Source organism: Anarhichas minor, unplaced genomic scaffold (genome assembly GCF_050575085.1).
Source record: "Anarhichas minor isolate MPS153535 unplaced genomic scaffold, ASM5057508v1 ptg000137l, whole genome shotgun sequence".
Taxonomy (NCBI): Eukaryota; Metazoa; Chordata; class Actinopteri; order Perciformes; family Anarhichadidae; genus Anarhichas; species Anarhichas minor.
In genome coordinates this window covers 774,443-795,000 of record NW_027466583.1, presented here as the reverse complement: position 1 = coordinate 795,000, position 20,558 = coordinate 774,443, and the positions used below count along the sequence as shown (strand labels likewise).

The following is a 20,558-nucleotide window of genomic DNA, read 5'->3' as shown; positions in this document are numbered from 1 at the left end:
CAACTACGGGAGCAATTTTGGGGTTAAGTGTCTTTCTCAAGGACACATTGACATGCGACTAGCAGAGCCGGAGCCGGGGATAGAACCACCGACGCTCTGATTGAAGGACGGCCCTGCTATCCACTTAGCCACAGTCACCCCACAATCTAATGCTACAGCTACACTAGGTTCAGTTTTAGATTTTGTTCGATGGATAATATTAAAGAGTCTGCACAAGTTATTGGCTGATGAGCGTTTCATGAGGTTTATTCATTTTGGCAAATATTGGCCAAGCCTGTTAGCCAGGGCTTTGGAAATCAATTCATAATCTGAATTCAACAAGGAAATGGGTCGAGGAGAGGAACACTTTAATGGATCTCTATTGTCTTTGTGGATCAGTGATTATGGCAGTGGAGGAAGAGTTTGAAAACCAGCCCAAGGCTCTGTCTGAGAAAGAGTTTTACAATATGTGGATATCTAATGTTAAGTGTAACAAGAAATTATAACAAACGCTGAAAAGACACTTTTCTGAAATGATTAGAACACAAACAGGATTAACATGAAACCAACCTCAGAAGTCAACTTAAACTTGAATTGCTGCCATCACTTACTTTATCTCAACACCTGTAGCATAAAGACTGACGTGCTAAAGACAGGCAGCTCCTGAGAGTCTGGGTTTCATCCACCTGGTGGTTCTGTCCGCCTGGTCCGGTATGTTTGTCCCGGGGAGTCGCGCAGGAATGCCTCCGCTTCTTTTGGTGTTTTGAAGGATTTTCTTCGTGATCCTCAGTGTTACAGGATGAAGCAGGGCACACGGGATGTCCTTGGATCGAAGCTCCCTCTTAACTTGGTCGAACTCCTTTCTGCGTTTCATCAAGCTGGCGCTCAGGTCAGGAACCAACAACACCGGCTCATCTTCGTCCATGACGGGCCGTTGTTCTCTTTGGACCTCTGTGTGGCGATGCGCAGGATCCTGTCCCGGTCTTGGTATTTCAGCAGGCGTATCAATACATGTCTCGGTCTCTGGTCTGCAGGTGGACGGTGTGTAAGAGGTCGCTCTATGATCAGCGGCTAAGTGCAATGCTCTGTCTGAGTGTCTGGGATCCACTCGGTAAACAGGTTCACAGGGTCGTTTCCTCGCACTTCTCCTTCAGGTTAACGACACCACGTATATTGTTGCGTCGGCTGTAGTTTTCCAGCTGGTCGACCTTCTCCAGTAAAAAGTAATTTTCTTTACTTAGTTTTTGGACGCGAGAATCGAGGCCCACCAGCTGGTCCTCTGCTGTGCTAATGCGGTCCTCCGCTTCGGTTCTGCGGTGCTCAGTGTCTCCAGCATCGTCTTCAGTCCAGAGATAGAGTGGTTCATTAAGATCTTGATCTCGTATCACACCAAGATATTTAAACTCGGTGAGTGTTTCTAGCCTTTCTCCGGTGATGAGTCAGCATCAGGAGGTTGACTGATGGAGCCAGTGTGTCATCCCTTCCAGCCAATTGTTAGCTTGGCAGCTGCTGACTCAGTTGTTTTTGCATGTGTATATACAACAGTGTCATCTGCATACATGTGCAGTTCTACATCATGACACTGTTGAGGGAGATCATTGATATATAGACTAAACAATAGGGGAGCTAACACGGACCCTGGTGGAACACCCGTTGTGCATTCCAGGTTGCTGGACAGTGAGTCACACATTTGAACACTTTGCTTCCTATTTGATAAATAAGAAGACATCCGAGCCAGTGCTCTGGTGAAGAGATGAACGCAGAGAGCTTCGATATGAACACATCGTGATTGACAGCATCAACTCCTCCTCCGTCATCGAGCATCGATGTGATTTGCTCTATGAAGAGCAGGCAGCAGGTTGTTCTAAAGCCAAACTGCATACGATGTCGTCTCAGGTGCTTGTATCAAGAAGAGTTGTGAGTTGTTCAATGACAACTTTCTCTGCAATCTTTAATAATTGATTAAACTGTAGTTTGTTCTGTTGTTTTGTTCTACAGATCATTGATATAGATATGGCACATTAGTAAAACTGAATATGAGTTTGTATTAAATTAAAAACAGCCGGACTGTGTGTGAGGCGCTCCTCTCTCTAATGAACTGGTGATTGGACACACCGGGGTCACGTGACCACTGAGACACTGCAGCTCAGTCCTCAGGTAGCTTCTGCGGACTCTTCTCTTCCAATGATTTCTAAATGAATTGAAGGACTTTTCTTCTGCATGGACGTCACGATGATGACATCACCGGAGAGTGTGACTCTCGCTGAATGTAGAAATGTGTGTGTGTGTGTGTGTGTGTGTGTGTGTGTGTTAAGGTTTGACTGAGTTAGAGACGTCCAAAGAACGTGTAGTTCATGACGTAACGAGCTCCGTAGACGTTAGGGTGTGTTTGACGTCACAGCTGTCTGTGTGTTCAGGCTGCTGGTCTAACATCCTGTGTGCGCGTGTCTCCGGTTCCAATGCTCAGTCAAAGGGGAGGAGACAAAGATCGTCTGTGTTTGAGAAGATGATCCTCTCCATCGGAATAAGAAAACACGTTTCTGAGGCTCGATAACTATTTATTTGTGATACACATCGAGCCACTCATTGGTAATAGTACTTATAGTAGTTCTACAATATAACTGAGTACATTTACTCAAGGTTGAGGTATTTGTACTGTTATTCTCAAGACACTGTATACTCTTATTTAACTACGTTTATCTGACAGATTTATATATTTACACACAAATCATAGGAATATTATGATTATTTATAAATAAACTCCCCAACAGTTTATACAAGTACAGCTGAAACCGTTAGTATTAGTACTTTTACTGTAACAGAGTATTTATACATGACATTACATTACGCTTTTATCCAAAGCGACTTACAGTAAGTGTATTCAACATATTCAAGAAACTACTAGTCACCAGAAGTCATGAGTGCATCTCCTTTAAACAAGCATCATAGAGCATCAACCAGAGCAGACATACAGTGTGGTAGCAGTACTTTTACTGTAACAGAGTACTTGTACAGTGTGGTAGCAGTACTTTTACTGTAACAGAGTACTTGTACAGTGTGGTAGTAGTACTTTTACTGTAACAGAGTACTTGCACAGTGTGGTAGCAGTACTTTTACTGTAACAGAGTACTTGTACGGTGTCGTAGTAGTACTTTTACTGTAACAGAGTACTTGTACAGAGTGCTATTAGTACTTTGTCGTGTAGTAAAGTTAGTAAATAACAGTCAGAGTGAGACTTCTGTCTCTGAGTCCTTCGGAGGAGGATCAGGGGGCGGGGCGGAGCTGGCTCGAGCCCCAGAGCTCACCGCTGATTGGCTCTCTCTCCACTCGGCTCAAAGCACTGCTCCGTCGCGAGGACGCGCTTGCGTTCACACGCGCACACCCGCCGCGCGGCCAGGCCACCGGCCAGCCTCTGTGCCCCCCCCTCTCTCTCCTCTCTTTTCTTTTCTTAAAACTACATTTTTCCGTTAAAACTTTACATTCACACCCGGTGAACCGTTAACCGGTGACGGCCCCCCGCCCCCCCCCCACCAGAAGCGTCCACCGGACCGACGAACCACCGGATTACCGAGAGTTTCTCCCGTGATTCGCCGCCCAGCAGCGGGCCTCAACTTCTCCGTCTCACTGACTTTCTGCTCGTTAACGGTCGGGTTTACTGGTCGGTGACGTCATCCCCCGGGGGTAAAGTTGACCTCCCCCCTCCAGCCGGTACACCGGAGGAGACGTTATTTGTGAGTGTTTGAACTTTCCGTTAACGGGTCGATGTGTTAAAAACTTTCTGACTCCTCCCACCGTCTCGTGTGTGTCGGTACCGACAGACCAGGACCAGGTGACCACGTGACCAGGACCAGGACCGTCTCGTGCGTTCGTCGTTTGTTTTGATTGGTGACCGGAGACATGAGGACCGTGTGAACCGATCAGCGCGTGGCCTCCACGAGACTCCCCGTTTTCCTCCGTTAGAGGTGAGTCATCCCCGGTAATAACGTGTTTATATATACAATGACGTCATTTAATATTAGATAAAGTAACATAAGTTACTATAGATTAATACAACATAAAGTAATATACAATAATATAAAATAATATAATTTATTATAATATAATATTCATAAATACAATTGACTATAAAAAGTAATATGAGGTCATATAAAATAATATAGTATAAAGTAAAATAATACGATTTAATATAATATAAAGTAATATCATTTAGTATAACATAATACACTTTAATATAAATTAATTTAATAGAATTAAACATAACATAACGTTTCATCATTGTTTGATGACTCCTTGTTAATTATAACTTTAATACATTTTAATTCAAGTTATTTGAGTTTTAATTCATCGACAAACATGAAATATGTGAAACTTTATTACAACAATAAACTGTTTCATAATACACCAGAATATGAATTAAAAATTATACAAATAAAATATAAGAGTCAGATCACTTTAGAACTCCTGAAAATACACTACTATTGTACATTTTGTTATTATTTAGTTTATGATGATTCATCACTTTTAATTAACGTTTCATAAAGTTTATTCTACTGTTAGAGACGTCCATCATCATCGTCATCTTCATCATCATCATCATCATCATCATTATTATTATTATTATTATTATTATTATTATTATTATTTATTCTGGATCAGAGATAATAATAAAAGTCCCGCCCCAAACAGGAAGTGACTCTTCACTGGAGCTCCAGGGACAAACAGACCTGTAGTATATATATATATATTAGTATTTAATATTAACAATACTTTTATTTAAATGTGTTTTTAACTGAAGAATCTGCAGCTTTTAGAGGCAACGTTGCCGTCAATCAGAGACTCACCTCTGCTAAAGTTAGCATGTGGGGCTAAAGCAGCTCAGCAGGCATCCCAGCTATTTCTGTGAGTGTGTGTGTGAGTTTCTGACTGTGTGTGTGTGTGAGTTTCTGACTGTGTGTGTGCGTGAGTTTCTGACTGTGTGCGCGTGTGTGTGAGTTTCTGACTGTATGTGCGTGTGTGTGTGTGCGTGTGAGTTTCTGACTGTGTGTGTGTGTGAGTGTGTGTGTGAGTTTCTGACTGTGTGTGTGTGTGTGTGTGTGAGTGTGTGTGTGAGTTTCTGACTGTGTGTGTGTGTGCGTGTGTGTGTGTATATTTAGCTGCATGCCGTTTGGATTCTGGCCGCTGGATATTCAGGCCGCTGGACAGAGTCATGAATCGACCAATCAGGGCTCTGCGTCTTTCACTACCTGTGTGATGTCATCGGGGGGGGGGAGGAGTCAGGCGTGCGGTGACAAAACAAAACAAAGTGTTTTTTCTCGTTATATCTGCAGAGAGAGACAGTTAGCACTCAGGCTAGTAGCTTCTCAATGGAAACAGTGAGTTAGCTTAGCATTTAGCTCAGTTACACTTCTCTCTCTCTGTCTCTCTCTCTTTCTCTGCGATGCCAATATTTCCCACTGCACATGAAGGCAGCACACACATTGTCATGTGAACATGAACGTTCAACTCAAACAGTGTCAGAGTGTAAAAATGTTCTTTACAAACGGGGCGTCTGGTCGAGCTGATGGCTATCTATAGCTGTGTGTGTGTGTGTGTGTGTGTGTGTGTGTGTGTGTGTGTGTGTGTGTGTGTGTGTGTGTGTGGTATGAAGACCATTCATTATCACATTCCTGCAGAGAGGCCTCCACATGGGAGCTGCCTGTCTGTGTCCACATGACTGTGATCACATCAGAGAGTGAACCAATCAGACGATCAATAACAGACGTCCATTGAGAACGTTGTGGTGTAAGGGTTCCTCCAGTCCTTCATGAGCTCACTGCAGACAGGAACCTTTCTTAAGGGAGACTACGTTACTGTCAGTGTTACCAGCTTGTGTCTGTAGTTACTCACCACTGACCAGAGAACCACGGACTCTATTTAACACGTGGACATAGTTAGTGCGACTCCTCCCACTGGTTTGTTTACTGACGCTTTGAAGCAGTTTCACCGCCGCCATCTTGGTTTTTGCAACCAGAAGTTCCATCAACATGATACAATGAACGCGTCAACGGTCTCTCTGTCTCTGTCTGTCTCAGTCTGTCTCTCTTTGTACTAACTTCCTGTGCCAACAGCTGGTTATTTTTACTAACAGCAGCTTTAAAACTAGCCGGTCCTGTTCACCCAGACTAAGATCAAGAGATCAATAATGAGAAGATTACTTTTCACCATGTTAGCTTAGCATGTTAGCATGCTAACTATCAGCTAATTGGACGTCTTTATGTATTTTGATTGTTGGACACACGAACACGTCAGAGGATCAATAAAGTTAATACAGATCATCACAATCCATCCCATAATAGAGTCAGCGTGATCCCAGCCCTCTGTCTCTGTGACACTGTGATCAATAACATACAGTAACAATAGACTGTGTGTGTGTGTGTGTGTGTGTGTGTGTGTGTGTGTGTGTGTGTGTGTGGGTGTCTCTGTGTGTGGGTGTCTCTGTGTGTGTCTCTGTGTCTGTGTGTGGGTGTCTGTGTGTCTGTGTGTGAGGGTGTCTGTGTGTGTGTGTAAGGGTGTCTGTGTGTGTGGGTGTCTCTGTGTGTCTGTGTGTGTGTGTGTGTGTGTGTGTCTCTGTGTCTGTGTGTGTGTGTCTGTGTGTGTGTGTGTGTGTCTGTGCGTGTGTGTGTCTATGTGTGTGTGTGTGTGAGGGTGTCTGTGTGTGTCTCTGTGTGTGTGTGTGTGTGAGGGTGTCTGTGTGTATCTGTGTGTGTGTGTCTATGTGTGTGTGTGTGTGTGTCTGTGTGTGTGTGTGTGTCTGTGTGTGTGTGTGTGTGTGTGTGAGGGTGTCTGTGTGTGTGTCTGTGTGTGAGTGTGTGTGTGTGCGTGTGTTGTATGTGTGTGTGTGTGTGCGTGTGTGTGTATGTGTGTATGTGTGTGTGGACAGAGGTGGAAATGAGGCTGCTCTGGTTTTCATGGCGACGAGGAAACATAACAGGAAAGGAATGTAAAGAGAGAGAATGAGTGGAAACGTGAGCGGAGGAGAGGAAGGAAGGAGGAGGGTTAGGGAACAGGAAAGGAAAAAGGAGAAGAGAGCTGTAAAAACAACAAAAGAATAAAAAGAGAGAAGGAAGGAGAGGAAGAAGATTAGAAATGAGACCAAACAAAAAGACAAAAGGGAGGATGAGTAAAACATAGAGAAAGTAGAGGACAGTGGGTTCAGAAGGAAAGGAAACAAGGAAAGTAAGAGGGAGGAAAGGAGAGAAGGAAAAAGAAAAACCCACGAGTGGGGGAAAAAAGAGGAGAGGAGAGAAAAAGAGCGGGAACTGAAAGGGAGGAGCATCAGAAAGAGGAGAAGAAGAGAGGAGGGAGGAGGGAAGGAAAGGGACTGATTTCATTGGATCCTTCATTTCCCATAATACACCTGGGTAGTCTTTCATTAGAACCTCCAGATTGTGTTTTTCTTCTTTCTTTTTAATGTTTAATTCATTCCTGGCTCTCTGATTGGCTGTCCTCAGGTGGAGTAGGCGGGGCTTAGTGATGACGGGCGCCTCGGTGAAGGTGGCGGTGAGAGTCCGTCCGTTCAACTCTAGAGAGACGGGACGCAACGCTAAGTGTGTGATCCAGATGAAGGGGAACACCACCTGTAAGATACACACATATACACACACATGTCTGTGATGGTGCTACAGAGGCTAATGCTAACTGTCCCTGTGGTGGTGCTACGGAGGCTAATGCTACACATGCTATTATTGATGCTAATACACAAAGAGGTAAAGTTAACGACAGGTCGTGTATCATAAGAAGTGGATCCCCTTTCTCTCTCTCCAGGTATCTCCAACCCCAAACAGCTCAAAGATGGAGCCAAGAACTTCACCTTCGACTATTCCTACTGGTCACACACCACGGTGATCACACACACACACACACACACACACACACAGACCTCCATCAGTTAAACTGTGTGATAACCAGAGGTGTGTGTGTTTGTCTCTGCAGCCGGAGGACCCCAGCTTTGCATGTCAGAGGCAGGTGTATAAGGACATAGGAGAGGAGATGCTGCTTCACGCCTTTGAAGGTAAACCAGTGAGAGCTCTGCTGCTCATCAATGACCAGCTCTCATGTGTATTCATCTGTCTCAACACTGAGATAAACAACACAACAACCTGCAAGAACTGTGATGAAGGGACCCTTGTGATGCTAATGATAACTATCCCTGTGATGTTGCTACGGAGGCTAATGCTACACATGCTAATGTTGATGCTAATAGACAAAGAGGTCAAGTTAATGATGATATTACAGTTTGTGGTGATGCTACACATTCTAAGGAAGTCATAGATGTTAATGGTGATGATGCTAGTAATGCTAATAATAATGTTGCTGATGTTGATACTTATGATGCTAATGAAGATGCTGCAGGTGTTACTGTTGACTCTCATGATACATAGTGATTTACGTATTACTTTACGCTAGTAATACATAAAGATTAGCTGAACATGCCTTGAACATTATGTCTTTGCTGACCTCCTAACACGTGATATTCAGGATGTTTTCTCATAACTAACATTGTTGTGATCGTCTTCCAGGATACAACGTGTGCATCTTTGCGTACGGTCAGACGGGGGGAGGGAAGAGCTACACCATGATGGGCAAGCAGGAGCCTGGACAGGAAGGGATCATACCACAGGTACACGATGAGATTCATTGATGCGTCTGTGTCCAGGTGTTCTGCTGAACCTCATTTAATAAATGTAGGAGATAGAAGAATAGAGACTTTCCTGATCAATGAGCCTCTGTGTGTTCAGCTGTGTGAGGACTTGTTCCAGAGAACAGGAGAGAACTCTGATCCAGACCTGACCTACTCTGTGGAGGTAAGACATCGTCTCCTCCACTATATAAGTGTATATAAATGTCCATTAGACTGAGCTCTATCTCCTCCCTCCTCCAGGTGTCCTACATGGAGATCTACTGTGAGCGGGCCCGTGATCTTCTGAACCCAAAGTCTCAGGGGACCCTGAGGGTCCGGGAGCATCCCATCCTGGGCCCCTACGTGGAGGACCTGTCCAAACTGGCCGTGACCGGGTTCACCGACATCCGGGACCTGATGGACGCCGGCAACAAGGCTCGGTGGGTCCTATTCCTCTTTTTTTGGGCTTGTTGAAAGGCATTCTGGGAACTGTAGTTCTGTGGTTCATGATGATGAATCTATTGGTTATTGATTACAGGACAGTCGCGGCCACAAACATGAATGAGACATCGTCCAGGTCTCACGCCGTCTTCACCATCGTCTTCACCCAGAAACGACGAGATCAGATGACCAGCCTGGACACGGAGAAGGTGTGTGTATCGCCCATGTGGGGGACTGTTACCTTACTGTACTTGTGAGGACTCTGTGTACGTACTGTACTTGTGAGGACTCTGTGTACGTACTGTACTTGTGGGGACTCTGTGTTCGTACTGTACTTGTGGGGACTCTGTGTACGTACTGTACTCGTGGGGACTCTGTGTTCGTACTGTACTCGTGGGGACTCTGTGTTCGTACTGTACTCGTGGGGACTCTGTGTTCGTACTGTACTTGTGGGGACTCTGTGTACGTACTGTACTCGTGGGGACCCAGTAAAACTTTATTTACACTGTGATGGTTAACGTTAAACTGTGCCTTCAGGTCAGTAAGATCAGTCTGGTGGACCTGGCTGGAAGCGAGAGGGCCGACTCCTCGGGGGCAAAGGGCACACGGCTGAAGGTCAGAGGTCACAGGTTTATCGAAATATTCTCGTTATTTGCTGCACTTCTTTCTTTAAATACTGTGTATGTTTACAGGAAGGAGCGAACATCAATAAATCTCTGACCACGCTGGGAAAAGTGATTTCTGCTTTGGCCGAAATGGTAGATAAACACACAAACACACTTCTTATATATCTATACTCTGGTGAAGTTCTATGAGAAGAGTTTCTGACACTATGAAGTAAGTTCTAGTGAAGAACGAGTCTCCTCCTCTGTGTCCTCTGCAGCAGAGCAACAAGAAGAGGAAAAGTGATTTCATTCCCTACAGAGACTCTGTTCTCACCTGGCTGCTGAAGGAAAACCTGGGTGAGTACTAGTAGTGCTCGTAGAAGTAGTAGTACTAGTAGATCCAGTAAGAATATCACAACTACTCAGACTATGATCTTCAGTATAAACAGTATGAACACAGTATAAATACCACAGAACACAGTATAAATACCTCAGTACCTGGTTTGTACTACTTTATAATGAAGGCTAATAATGTGTGAATAGTAAATAAAGTTTTAACGTGTTTTTGTTTCAGGAGGAAACTCTCGGACGGCCATGATCGCTGCTCTGAGTCCTGCTGACATCAACTATGAAGAAACACTGAGCACCCTGAGGTCAGACGTCATTTAAATACATTCGTGATATAAAGTTGTAATAACTCCACTTTTAATCCAATCCGAGTCTCTGATGTGGTTCCAGATATGCTGACCGTGCAAAACAGATCCGCTGCAACGCCATAATCAACGAGGATCCGAACGCCAAACTGATCCGAGAGCTGAAGGGAGAAGTGGAGCGACTGAGGAACCTGCTGTTCTCTCAGGGCCTCCAGGAGCTGCTGGACAACGCTGGTATAAATACACACTTTATATGTGCTAGTACACACTGAGGCTGGTATACCATATAAACTTAACTCTCTCTCTCTCTCTCTCTTAAAGTCAACAACAACAACAACGGTCCCGCTGGTGTTTCAGGTGTGTCCCCCTCCCCGCTGCAGCTGGCTCTCACAGCCAATGGGGTCACACCTCAGAATGGGTCCGCCCCCCCAGGTGGGTTCTGTAGAGGATTTTCCAAACTGTGATAACAATAAATCAAGTGTTTATTTATTCGTACACATTTTACCCGCCCTGCTTCCTCTGACCGTCTTTTTTTTGTCCTCTACAGATGCTGAGCCGGCGTCCGTCGGTGGCGTACCTGCAGACGCCGACCACCTGATGGAGGAGGGAGAGGAGGGAGAGGAGGGAGAGGAGGGAGAGGAGGCGGAGCCCATCAGTAAAGAGGAAGCCGCTGAGAGACTGCTGGTAAGGTCCAGAGATTAGATTCACCTGACACTCGTTGAGAAAACGGGCCGTCACACTGACGCCTCTGTGTTTGTTGGTGTCGCAGGAGACGGAGAAGATCATCGCAGAGCTGAACGAGACGTGGGAGGAGAAACTACGAAAGACAGAATCTATTCGCCTGGAGAGGTAACGACCAGGTGCAATGGCCCGGGTGTGAAGGTGTAACGGCCCGGTGTAAAGGTGTAACGGCCCGGGTGTGAAGGTGTAACGGCCCGGTGTAAAGGTGTAACGGCCCGGGTGTGAAGGTGTAACGGCCCGGTGTAAAGGTGTAACGGCCCGGGTGTGAAGGTGTAACGGCCCGGTGTAAAGGTGTAACGGCCCGAGTGTGAAGGTGTAACGGCCCCGGTGTGAAGGTGTAACGACCCGAGTGTGAAGGTGTAACGGCCCCGGTGTGAAGGTGTAACGGCCCGGTGTAACGGCCCGAGTGTGAAGGTGTGAAGGTGTAACGGCCCGGTGTAAAGGTGTAACGGCCCCGGTGTGACGGTGTAACGGCCCGGGTGTGACAGTGTAACGGCCCGGGTGTGACGGTGTAACGGTCCGGTGTAAAGGTGTAACGGCCCGGGTGTGATGGTGTAACGGCCCGGGTGTGACGGTGTAACGATAATCGCTACAGCATAGTATCGCGATATTTTGCGTAGCGATATTGTATCGATACACGGACGCCAAATATCGATCTTTTATTATATAAACCAGTTATTTTCTGGTGAGGTCAGCAGAGGTCCCGGGTCAGCGTGATTGGTCGGAAGTTGGTCAAAACAAAGAGAGACATCTGGCCTCACAACGGGGTTAAATCTGCCAACAGTAGCCAGGCTCATGGGGAGAGTGCAGCGCATAACTGTCTCTCTGCCCTCGACGTCCACGCATCACAAGTTATACTGAGTTATATAACTCTTATATCCTACTTATAGAAGTTATAGTTCATATACTGAGTCCACACGTTTGCATTCAGTTAAGTTGGACTATGTAGTAATACAAACAGTTCAGTTTGTCAGGTGCAACATTTATGACATTGTTGGTCAGTCTGTCTGCTTGACAATCATATTTTGCTGCAATAAAAATGATTGAAGTGAGATGAACAGACTGAAAACTTCATCTTATTAGATAAAACATGTTGACACAGTTTTCCTTTGGGGACATAATTTGAAGTTGAAAAAAGTAATAAATCGCAATATATGTTATCGCAATACTCAGAATATCGCAGTATCGTGATAATATCGCAGTATCGTGATAAAATCGTATCGCGGGACCTCTGGTGATTCCCACCCCTTGTGTGAAGGTGTAACGGTGGTTTTATTTCAGTGACCATGGCTGACAGGCAGCGGCTGCCGAGGCTCATGGGTATTGTAGTATTTTGGGTCATCAGGCATTAAATTAAAGAAATCGTCGAAAGAAACATTTGAAATGAGGAAAAAAACAACAACAGTTAGAACAGGAGAAAGTAACTGACCAATCAGAGCTAAGTATGTAAATGACTTATTCAACACTGAAAATACTTTAATCATCTCTCTCCCTCCATGTCTGTCTCCCTCTCTGTCTGTCTCTCTCCCTGTCTCTCCCTCTCTGTCTCTCTCTCTGTCTGTCTCTCTCCCTGTCTGTCTCCCTGTCTCTCCCTCTCTGTCTGTCTCTCTCCCTGTCTCTCCCTCTCTGTCTGTCTCTCTCCCTGTCTGTCTCCCTCTCTGTCTGTCTCTCTCCCTGTCTCTCCCTCTCTGTCTCTCTCCCTCTCTGTCTGTCTCTCCCTGTCTCTCCCTCTCTGTCTCTCTCCCTGTCTGTCTCCCTCTCTGTCTGTCTCTCTCCCTGTCTCTCCCTCCCTGTCTGTCTCCCTCTCTGTCTGTCTCTCTCCCTGTCTCTCCCTCTCTGTCTCTCTCCCTGTCTGTCTCTCTCCCTGTCTGTCTCCCTCTCTCCCTCTCTGTCTGTCTCTCTCCCTGTCTCTCCCTCTCTGTCTGTCTCCCAGAGAGTCCCTGCTGGCAGAGATGGGTGTGTCCATTAAAGAAGACGGGGGGACGCTGGGCGTCTTCTCTCCTAAAGGAGTGAGTTAACCTTGACAGGATGTTTAGATATTATTGTTAATTGACGGATGTTAAATAAAGTTTTTTTAATCGTGTCCTCAGACTCCTCACCTGGTCAACCTGAACGAGGACCCTCTGATGTCCGAGTGTCTCCTGTACTACATCAAGGAGGGCTTCACCAGGTGATCCATAGGTTTGATCAGAGTGGATGAGGAGCAGTGTTGATTATAGATCAATAAGTCTTCATGTCTTCATGTCTCAGGGTTGGACAGCAGGACGTGGACATCAAGCTGTCGGGTCACTTCATCAAAGAGATTCACTGTGTGTTTGTGAGTGAGACCAACGAGCAGGGAGAAGGTGAGACGGGGTCTGTCTCTCTCTCTGTCTGTCTGTCTCTCTCCCTTTCTCTCTCTGTCTCTCTCTCTGTCTCTGTCTCTCCCTTTCTCTCTGTCTCTGTCTCTGTCTCTGTCTCTCTCTCTCTCTCTCTCTCTCTCTCTCTGTTACCTCCACCCAGGAACATGAATCATTGAAGCTCATATCAAGTTTCTCCACATGAGACGTGTGAGAACCAGGAAACCTTTAGAGTGTTTGACTTTACTTCGGTTCATGAGTGAATCGGTGTCGTCTTCACTCTAGAGCACACTAAAGCTCCAGCATCTTATAAACTGCTCCAGCATCTTATAAACTGCTCCAGTGCTGAAGCAGAAGGCTGCAGACGAGCCTCTCGAGCCATAAAGTCAGCATTTAAATCGTGCTCAACATTTCCACCTTTTCTGCTCTTCCACGCTGTAAATAACGTCATCAACCAATCAGGTTACACAACAGGTTGAGAAAAGTTTCTTCCTCCTTTTCAACCAGACCAGAGCGACTCCTTCCCTTCTTCCCTTTCACAATAAAAGCCCCAGAGTCGTGTCGTTAACCTCAGAGCTTTGTGAAGTGTGTGTTCACTGAGTGACTCTTTCTTCTTCTTCTTCTCTCTGTGAAAGCTGCCAGGACATGTTGCCAGGTATCGTTCTCACAGTGTTACCGTGCTGATGTCCCCCCCGTCCTCCACTGTGTCTCTCAGCTGTCCTCTTGTGTCTCCTCAGTGGTGGTGACTCTGGAGCCGCTGGTGGGAGCGGAGACGTACGTCAACGGGAAGCAGATCGAGGACGCCGTCGTCCTCAAACAAGGTGACGAGTGAAATGCACCCTGGGAGTCGTAGTCGTCTGCCGGGGCTTCTTTGTAGCTTTGACTTTTTATCAAGGAAGCAGATGTTTTATTTATTTTATTTATTTTATTTATTTTATTTATTTTATTTATTTTATTTATTTTATTTATTTTATTTATTTTATTTATTTTATTTATTATATCTATTTATGTGTTCTTATTTATGTAAAAGGTGTGTTCTTATTAAACAGAAGGCGTGGTCTGTCTCCGTTGCTAGGTCACCGCATCGTGATGGGGAAGAACCACGTGTTCCGGTTCAACCACCCGGAGCAGGCTCGGCTGGAGAGGGAGCGCAGCGCCACCGCCGACCAGCAGGGGGAGCCGGAGGACTGGAACTACGCGCAGAAGGAGCTGCTGGAGAAACAGGGCATCGACATCAAGCTGGAGATGGAGAAGAGGTAACTACTTTAAAATATGTATATATGTATATATATATACATATATACATCACAATAAACCCTTTGGCTATGAGCCTGAAGGATAACGTTATGCTAGCGTCAAGCTAACGTTATGCTAGCAAGATTCAAAGTCAATAACATTGCTTACGGTTGACAAACATTAAACATAAAGAATCAAGTATTCACTCAGGGTATAAATAATCCCTTCAGATATCAGCACACATGTTTATGTGTGAGTGATGGACTGATGTGTGTGCGTGTGTGTGTGCGTGTGCGTGTGCATGTGTGTGTGTGTGTGTGTGTGTGTGTGTGTGTGTGTGTGTGTCTGTCACAGACTGCAGGACATGGAGGTTCAGTACCGTAGAGAGAAGGAGGAGGCTGATCTGCTGCTGGAGCAACACAGACTGGTTAGTCTCTGTTTGATTGATATCCATCAGATCATCTTTAGGCCCTCAGGTAACCAATAACCAATAGTGTGTGTGTGTGTGATCAGTATGCAGACAGTGACAGTGGAGACGACTCAGACAAACGGTCCTGTGAGGAGAGCTGGAGGCTGATCTCCTCTCTGAGGGAGAAGCTACCTGCTAACAAGGTCCGCACACCTTCTACCTGTCTCTCTGTCTCTCTGTCACACCTTCTACCTGTCTCTCTGTCACACCTTCTACCTGTCTCTCTGTCTCTCTGTCACACCTTCTACCTGTCTCTCTGTCACACCTTCTACCTGTCTCTCTGTCACACCTTCTACCTGTCTCTCTGTCTCTCTGTCACACCTTCTACCTGTCTCTCTGTCTCTCTGTCACACCTTCTACTTGTCTCTCTGTCACACCTTCTACCTGTCTCTCTCTCCTGTCACCTCTCTCTCTCACCTGTCTCTCTCACCTGTCTCACCTGTCTCTCCAGGTCCAGTCCATAGTGAAGCGGTGTGGTCTCCCCAGCAGTGGGAAGAGGAGGGAGCCTCTCCGGGTCTACCAGATCCCTCAAAGGAGGAGGATCAGCAAAGACCCAAAACGGGTCACCATGGAGGACCTCCGCATGCAGGCGGTCAAGGAGATCTGCTACGAGGTCTGTCACACACACACACACACACACACACACACACACACACACACAATGTCTCACCACGAGTCAGATAGAGAACAGTTACTGAGGCCCCCCCCCCCCCCAGGTGGCTCTGGGAGACTTCCGTCACTCCCGTCAGGAGATAGAAGCTCTGTCCATCGTGAAGATGAAGGAGCTGAGCCGCATGTACGTAAAGAAGGACCCCAACGAGAGAGAGAGCTGGAGGTTGGTGTCCCAGGACGTGTGTGACACGGTGGGCATCGGGGAGGAGAGGAGCCCCCCCACGGAGGAGGGGGGGGGAGGGGGAGAGACGGGGGAGGGAGGAGGAGAGAAGGCGTACGACCTGAAGGCTCACATCGATAAATTGACCGACATTCTGGAGGTGAGTTCACTGATCAATCCATCCTGATCGATCGGAGTGGACAGAGACTGTATCCATAGATAACATGTGTCTCCTGTCTCCTCTCCTCTCTGGTCTCCTCTCTTCTTTCCTCTCTTCCCTTTCCTTGTCTCCTCTCCTCTCTGGTCTCCTCTCCTCTCTTCTTTTCCCTTGTCTCCTCTCCTCTCTGGTTTCCTCTCATCCCTTTCCTTGTTTCCTATTTTCTTGTCTCCTCTCTTCTCTGGTTTCTTCCCCTCTCTTGTATATTCTCCTTTATCCTCACTTGTCTCTTCTCTTGTCTCCTCTCCTCTCTGGTCTCCTCTCCTCTCTTGTTTCCTCTCCTGTCTTGTCTCCTCTCTTGTTTCCTCTCCTCTCTCCTCACTTGTCTTCCAGGAAGTGAAGCTGCAGAACAACATGAAGGACGAGGAGATCAAAGCTCTGAGAGACCGGATGATCAAGATGGAGAGCATCATACCTGTCCAGGTACATCCACACACCACGTCCTGGTCCTGGTCCCTGGTCCTGGGTCTCTCCCCCGGTAACCAGTCCTCTTTTTGTCTCCAGGGCGACGAGGACGAGGACGAGGAGGCGAACGTTGAAGAAGAAGTAGAAGAGGGCGGGTCTCCTCAGAGGGGCGAGGCCGGCGAGGCCGGCGAGCCCGGCGACGCCCCCCCACATCGCCGCCAGCCGGAGGTCCAGGTGAAGCAGCTGATGGACGAGGACCCGGCTTTCAGGAGAGGGCGCCTCCGCTGGCTGAAGCAGGAACAGCAGCGGCTCCTGAACCTTCAGCAGCAGAACATCACCAAGAAACTACGAGGACAGAACCAGAACCAGGGTCAGAGACCACGACACGTAACACCTGAGACATGTAACACCTGAGACACGAGACACGCAACACCTGAGACACGCAACACCTGAGACACGCAACACCTGAGACACGAGACATGTAACACCTGAGACACGCAACACCTGAGACACGTAACACCTGAGACACGCAACACCTGAGACACGCAACACCTGAGACACGAGACACGCAACACCTGAGACACGCAACACCTGAGACACGCAACACCTGAGACACGCAACACCTGAGACACGCAACACCTGAGACACGAGACACGCAACACCTGAGACACGCAACACCTGAGACACGCAACACCTGAGACACGTAACACCTGAGACACGTAACACCTGAGACGCGTAACACCTGAGACGCGCAACACCTGAGACACGAGACACGTAACACCTGAGACACGTAACACCTGAGACACGTAACACCTGAGACACGCACACCTGAGACACGAGACATGTAACACCTGAAACATGTAACACCTGAGACACGTAACACCTGAGACACGCAACACCTGAGACACAAGACACGTAACACCTGAGACACGCAACACCTGAGACACAAGACACGCAACACCTGAGACACGCAACACCTGAGACGCGTAACACCTGAGACACAAGACACGTAACACCTGAGACGCGTTTTATAGGTTGTTTCAGGAGACACCTGACAGATGTCCTGTCTCCCCCTTCCTCCCCCCTACAGGTCAGAACTCCCCCGTTGTCCCCGTTCACCTCCCTGGGACTGGCCGCTTCATCCCCCCCCAGGAGTGCAAGCTCAAGTTTCCCTTCAAGAGTAACCCCGCCCACCGGTTGTCATGGGGACCGGCCAGCGCCGCCCTGCAGGCTCTGGGTCTGGGGGAGGGAGGGGTAGACTGGGAGGAGGAGGAGGGGGGAGGAGGAGGAGGAGGCGGTAAAAGCTCCCCATCGCCCCCTCCCCTTCAGGGTCCCCCTCTCTTGCCCCTCCCCTTCCCGTCTCCGCCCCCTCGCATGCGCACCCCGAGCCCTCATCGCGCCTGGCAGCAACGCAACCAGGGCGGCTTCTACTACCAGGGCAGCAACCAAAACCAGCAACGGCGCCACCGCCGCAACTCTCTGGACAGCTCCGCCCACAGCAACGGTAGCTATGACCACAACCAGCATCATCAGGGAGGCGGCGGTGGTCACCAGGGACGACCGAGACAGAGGAGGGGGGCATTGCCCGGACCCGGTGGTGAGAGAGGAGGGGGGGGGAGGGGCAGAGATGGAGGCTTCCATTACAATCCTCACCAGCAACACCCGTTCCAGCACCACCCCTACTACAGCCCCCACAATGCACCATTCCAGCCGGGACCTTACCCCAACTACCACAGCCTGCCGCGCTCCGGGGTCCCGCCCCCTCTCGCCGACATGCTGCTGCTGGGGGCGGGGCCACCACCACCGCCGCCGGGTGGGTGGGGCTTCACCACCCCCCCCAGGATGAGACGGCAGTTCAGTGCACCGGACCTCAAACACAACAAGGAGACGCCCATCTGACCTCTGACCCCAGGGAGCGCTCTGATTGGCTGCAGGACTTGATGCTGTAGAGGACAGGCTGTGTGTGTGTGTGTGTGTGTCCGTCAGCACCTTCACAATACTGAGTCACACACCAACTAACATCACACACGTCCTGTATCTTCAGTCCTGCTGTGTGTGTGTGTGTGTGTGTAGCCTGCTCCTAGCATTAGCACATTAGCACAGGTTATCTGTTTTTATTGATCGCTGTGGTCGTGATCGGTCGTTTATCAAAAGGTGCCTTAAAGCTGAAGTGGCTAGCTACTGTTAGCAGAAGTCTCTGTTGTTGTTGTTGTTGTTGTTGTTGTTGTTGTTTACTTAAAGATGAAGTAGGTCGGTTTGTACGTTAGCCGCCGTTAGCCCAGGAGGCTAACTAGCTCCGGTTTTAGCCAGAGAGAGTCTGCGTTAGCTTCGGGCTTGTCAGTTAGCCTGAGCCGGGAGCAACAAGCGGTTAGCTTTTATTAAGTCTAACGTGCTGCACAAGGGGGGGAGAGTTAGCTTAGCTTAGCTTAGCCAAGGCAGCGTTCATGTTGTACGGGAATCACGAGTTTGTTTGTTGGGAACCTTTTCCCTGAAGCTCGTGTTTGTCGTGTGACATTGAATGCTACGTGGCTGAACGCTACAAACCAAAGACAGACAGGCTGCTGTACGGACAGACGGACGGACGGACAGGTGTGAGGAGAGACTCGCATGTTGAATCTTCTCAAAGCGTTGTGTGTATATTTGAAGTGTTTCCAGACTTATTTTATCTTGAAGTTTATATTTTATGAAGATGAATCATTAACGTGTTGCCTTCAAAAATGTAGAAAGTGATGCCTCATGGGAGATGTAAGAATACAGATGTGGGAGAGTGTGAAAGGAATCGTGATGGATTGTGGTGCATGTGAGCAAGGAACTCTGGGAAATGTAGTGTGAGACAGATGGAGAAGAGAAGAAGAGATTTGTGTTTTGAAGTAGAAACACTACGACATGTTCTGTGTGATTTAAAGGATCTCACAATGAAAAGATTTATTATTATAAGGGACGGAGAAAAACTGCTGCTGCCTTCAGGGGACGTCGGGAAGTTGGAAAAGTGTCTTTTTTCCCTCATTTTGTGCTGCATTTAATGTCACTTTAAAGGCTTGAAAGACAAGATCTTAAAATGATATAAAATAGAGAAAAGCAGCAAATGATAAATGACTGAACAGATTAATTGATTATCAAATTAGTTGGAGTCAGTGTTGTGTTCACTGACCCTGGGAAGTTGTAAAAACACCCAACCTGCCACGTTTTTCTCACTTTCCCCACTTCCCCTGAACGCAGCCTCGCTGGTTTGACTCCGCCCTGAGAGACAACACGTTTACTGTCAGCTGGGAGTTAACCCCGCCCACACAGAGCAATGCATTGTGGGAGAACGACAAAGTGACTTTAAGGCCTTTTTTAACAAAAGGTCAGAACCAACCAATGGGAGCGCTCAATGAGTGACGATGATGATGATGATGACACTATAACTGATTGTGATTGGCCAGAGAAGCATGACATCAGCAGATTTTTACTTCTGCCTTGTTTTGCTCTGCTGTCTCTGGAATCGACCAATCACGGGACAATCTTACCTGCTGCCACCGCCGGGGTTGATGGGAAATAAAGTTTTCCCTTTTTTGTTTTGTTTTTTTAATTTTTCTGATATTTTTTATCTCGGGCTTCTGATTGGCTGTTTTTCTTTCTTTGTGTATTCATTGGCTTCCTGTATTTTAACCCCGCCTCCAACCTTCGCTTTGTGATGTCATCACGTCGTCATCGCGATTATTGATATAATTATGATAACGTTTAATATCGGGCTCTTTTAGACGCTGCTCAAGGAGCTGTGTGTGTGTGTGTGTGTGTGTGTTCATGTATGTGTGTGTGTGTATGTGTGTGTGTATGTCAGTGTATGTGTGTGTGTGTGTTCATGTCTGTGTGTGTGCGTGTGAATGTCAGTGTGTGTGTGTATGTCAGTGTCTGTGTGTGTGTGTTCATGTGTATGTCAGTGTGTGTGTGTTCATGTCTGTGTGTGTGCGTGTGCATGTCAGTGTCTGTGTGTGTGTGT

The 20,558-nt window shown here is 47.4% G+C and overlaps 2 protein-coding genes across 3 annotated transcripts in view; both read left to right on the top strand.

The window, feature by feature from the left end:
- Positions 1-20,558, top strand: part of LOC142943477 (uncharacterized) — a 226,207-nt gene that overhangs the window by 144,034 nt on the left and 61,615 nt on the right. The window lies entirely within an intron of this gene.
- On the top strand, positions 3,367-18,774 carry LOC142943449 (kinesin-like protein KIF1C). 2 transcript variants are annotated; one of them, XM_076084975.1, is made up of 29 exons: positions 3,367-3,710; positions 3,798-3,941; positions 7,470-7,597; positions 7,783-7,859; positions 7,951-8,029; positions 8,538-8,638; positions 8,757-8,822; positions 8,900-9,078; positions 9,177-9,288; positions 9,617-9,694; positions 9,772-9,837; positions 9,963-10,041; positions 10,259-10,337; positions 10,423-10,571; positions 10,659-10,769; positions 10,885-11,021; positions 11,107-11,186; positions 13,012-13,087; positions 13,169-13,248; positions 13,329-13,423; positions 14,155-14,238; positions 14,493-14,673; positions 15,008-15,080; positions 15,167-15,265; positions 15,574-15,735; positions 15,839-16,114; positions 16,505-16,594; positions 16,676-16,946; positions 17,667-18,774. In XM_076084975.1, the coding sequence occupies exons 3-29, from the start codon at positions 7,492-7,494 to the stop codon at positions 18,473-18,475; spliced, it is 3,795 nt and encodes a 1,264-aa protein (XP_075941090.1). In that variant the 5' UTR covers positions 3,367-3,710; positions 3,798-3,941; positions 7,470-7,491; the 3' UTR covers positions 18,476-18,774. The 2 variants fall into 2 exon arrangements, with proteins under 2 accessions (XP_075941090.1, XP_075941091.1); XM_076084976.1 differs by lacking the exons at positions 3,367-3,710; positions 3,798-3,941 and having other exon boundaries at positions 6,625-7,597.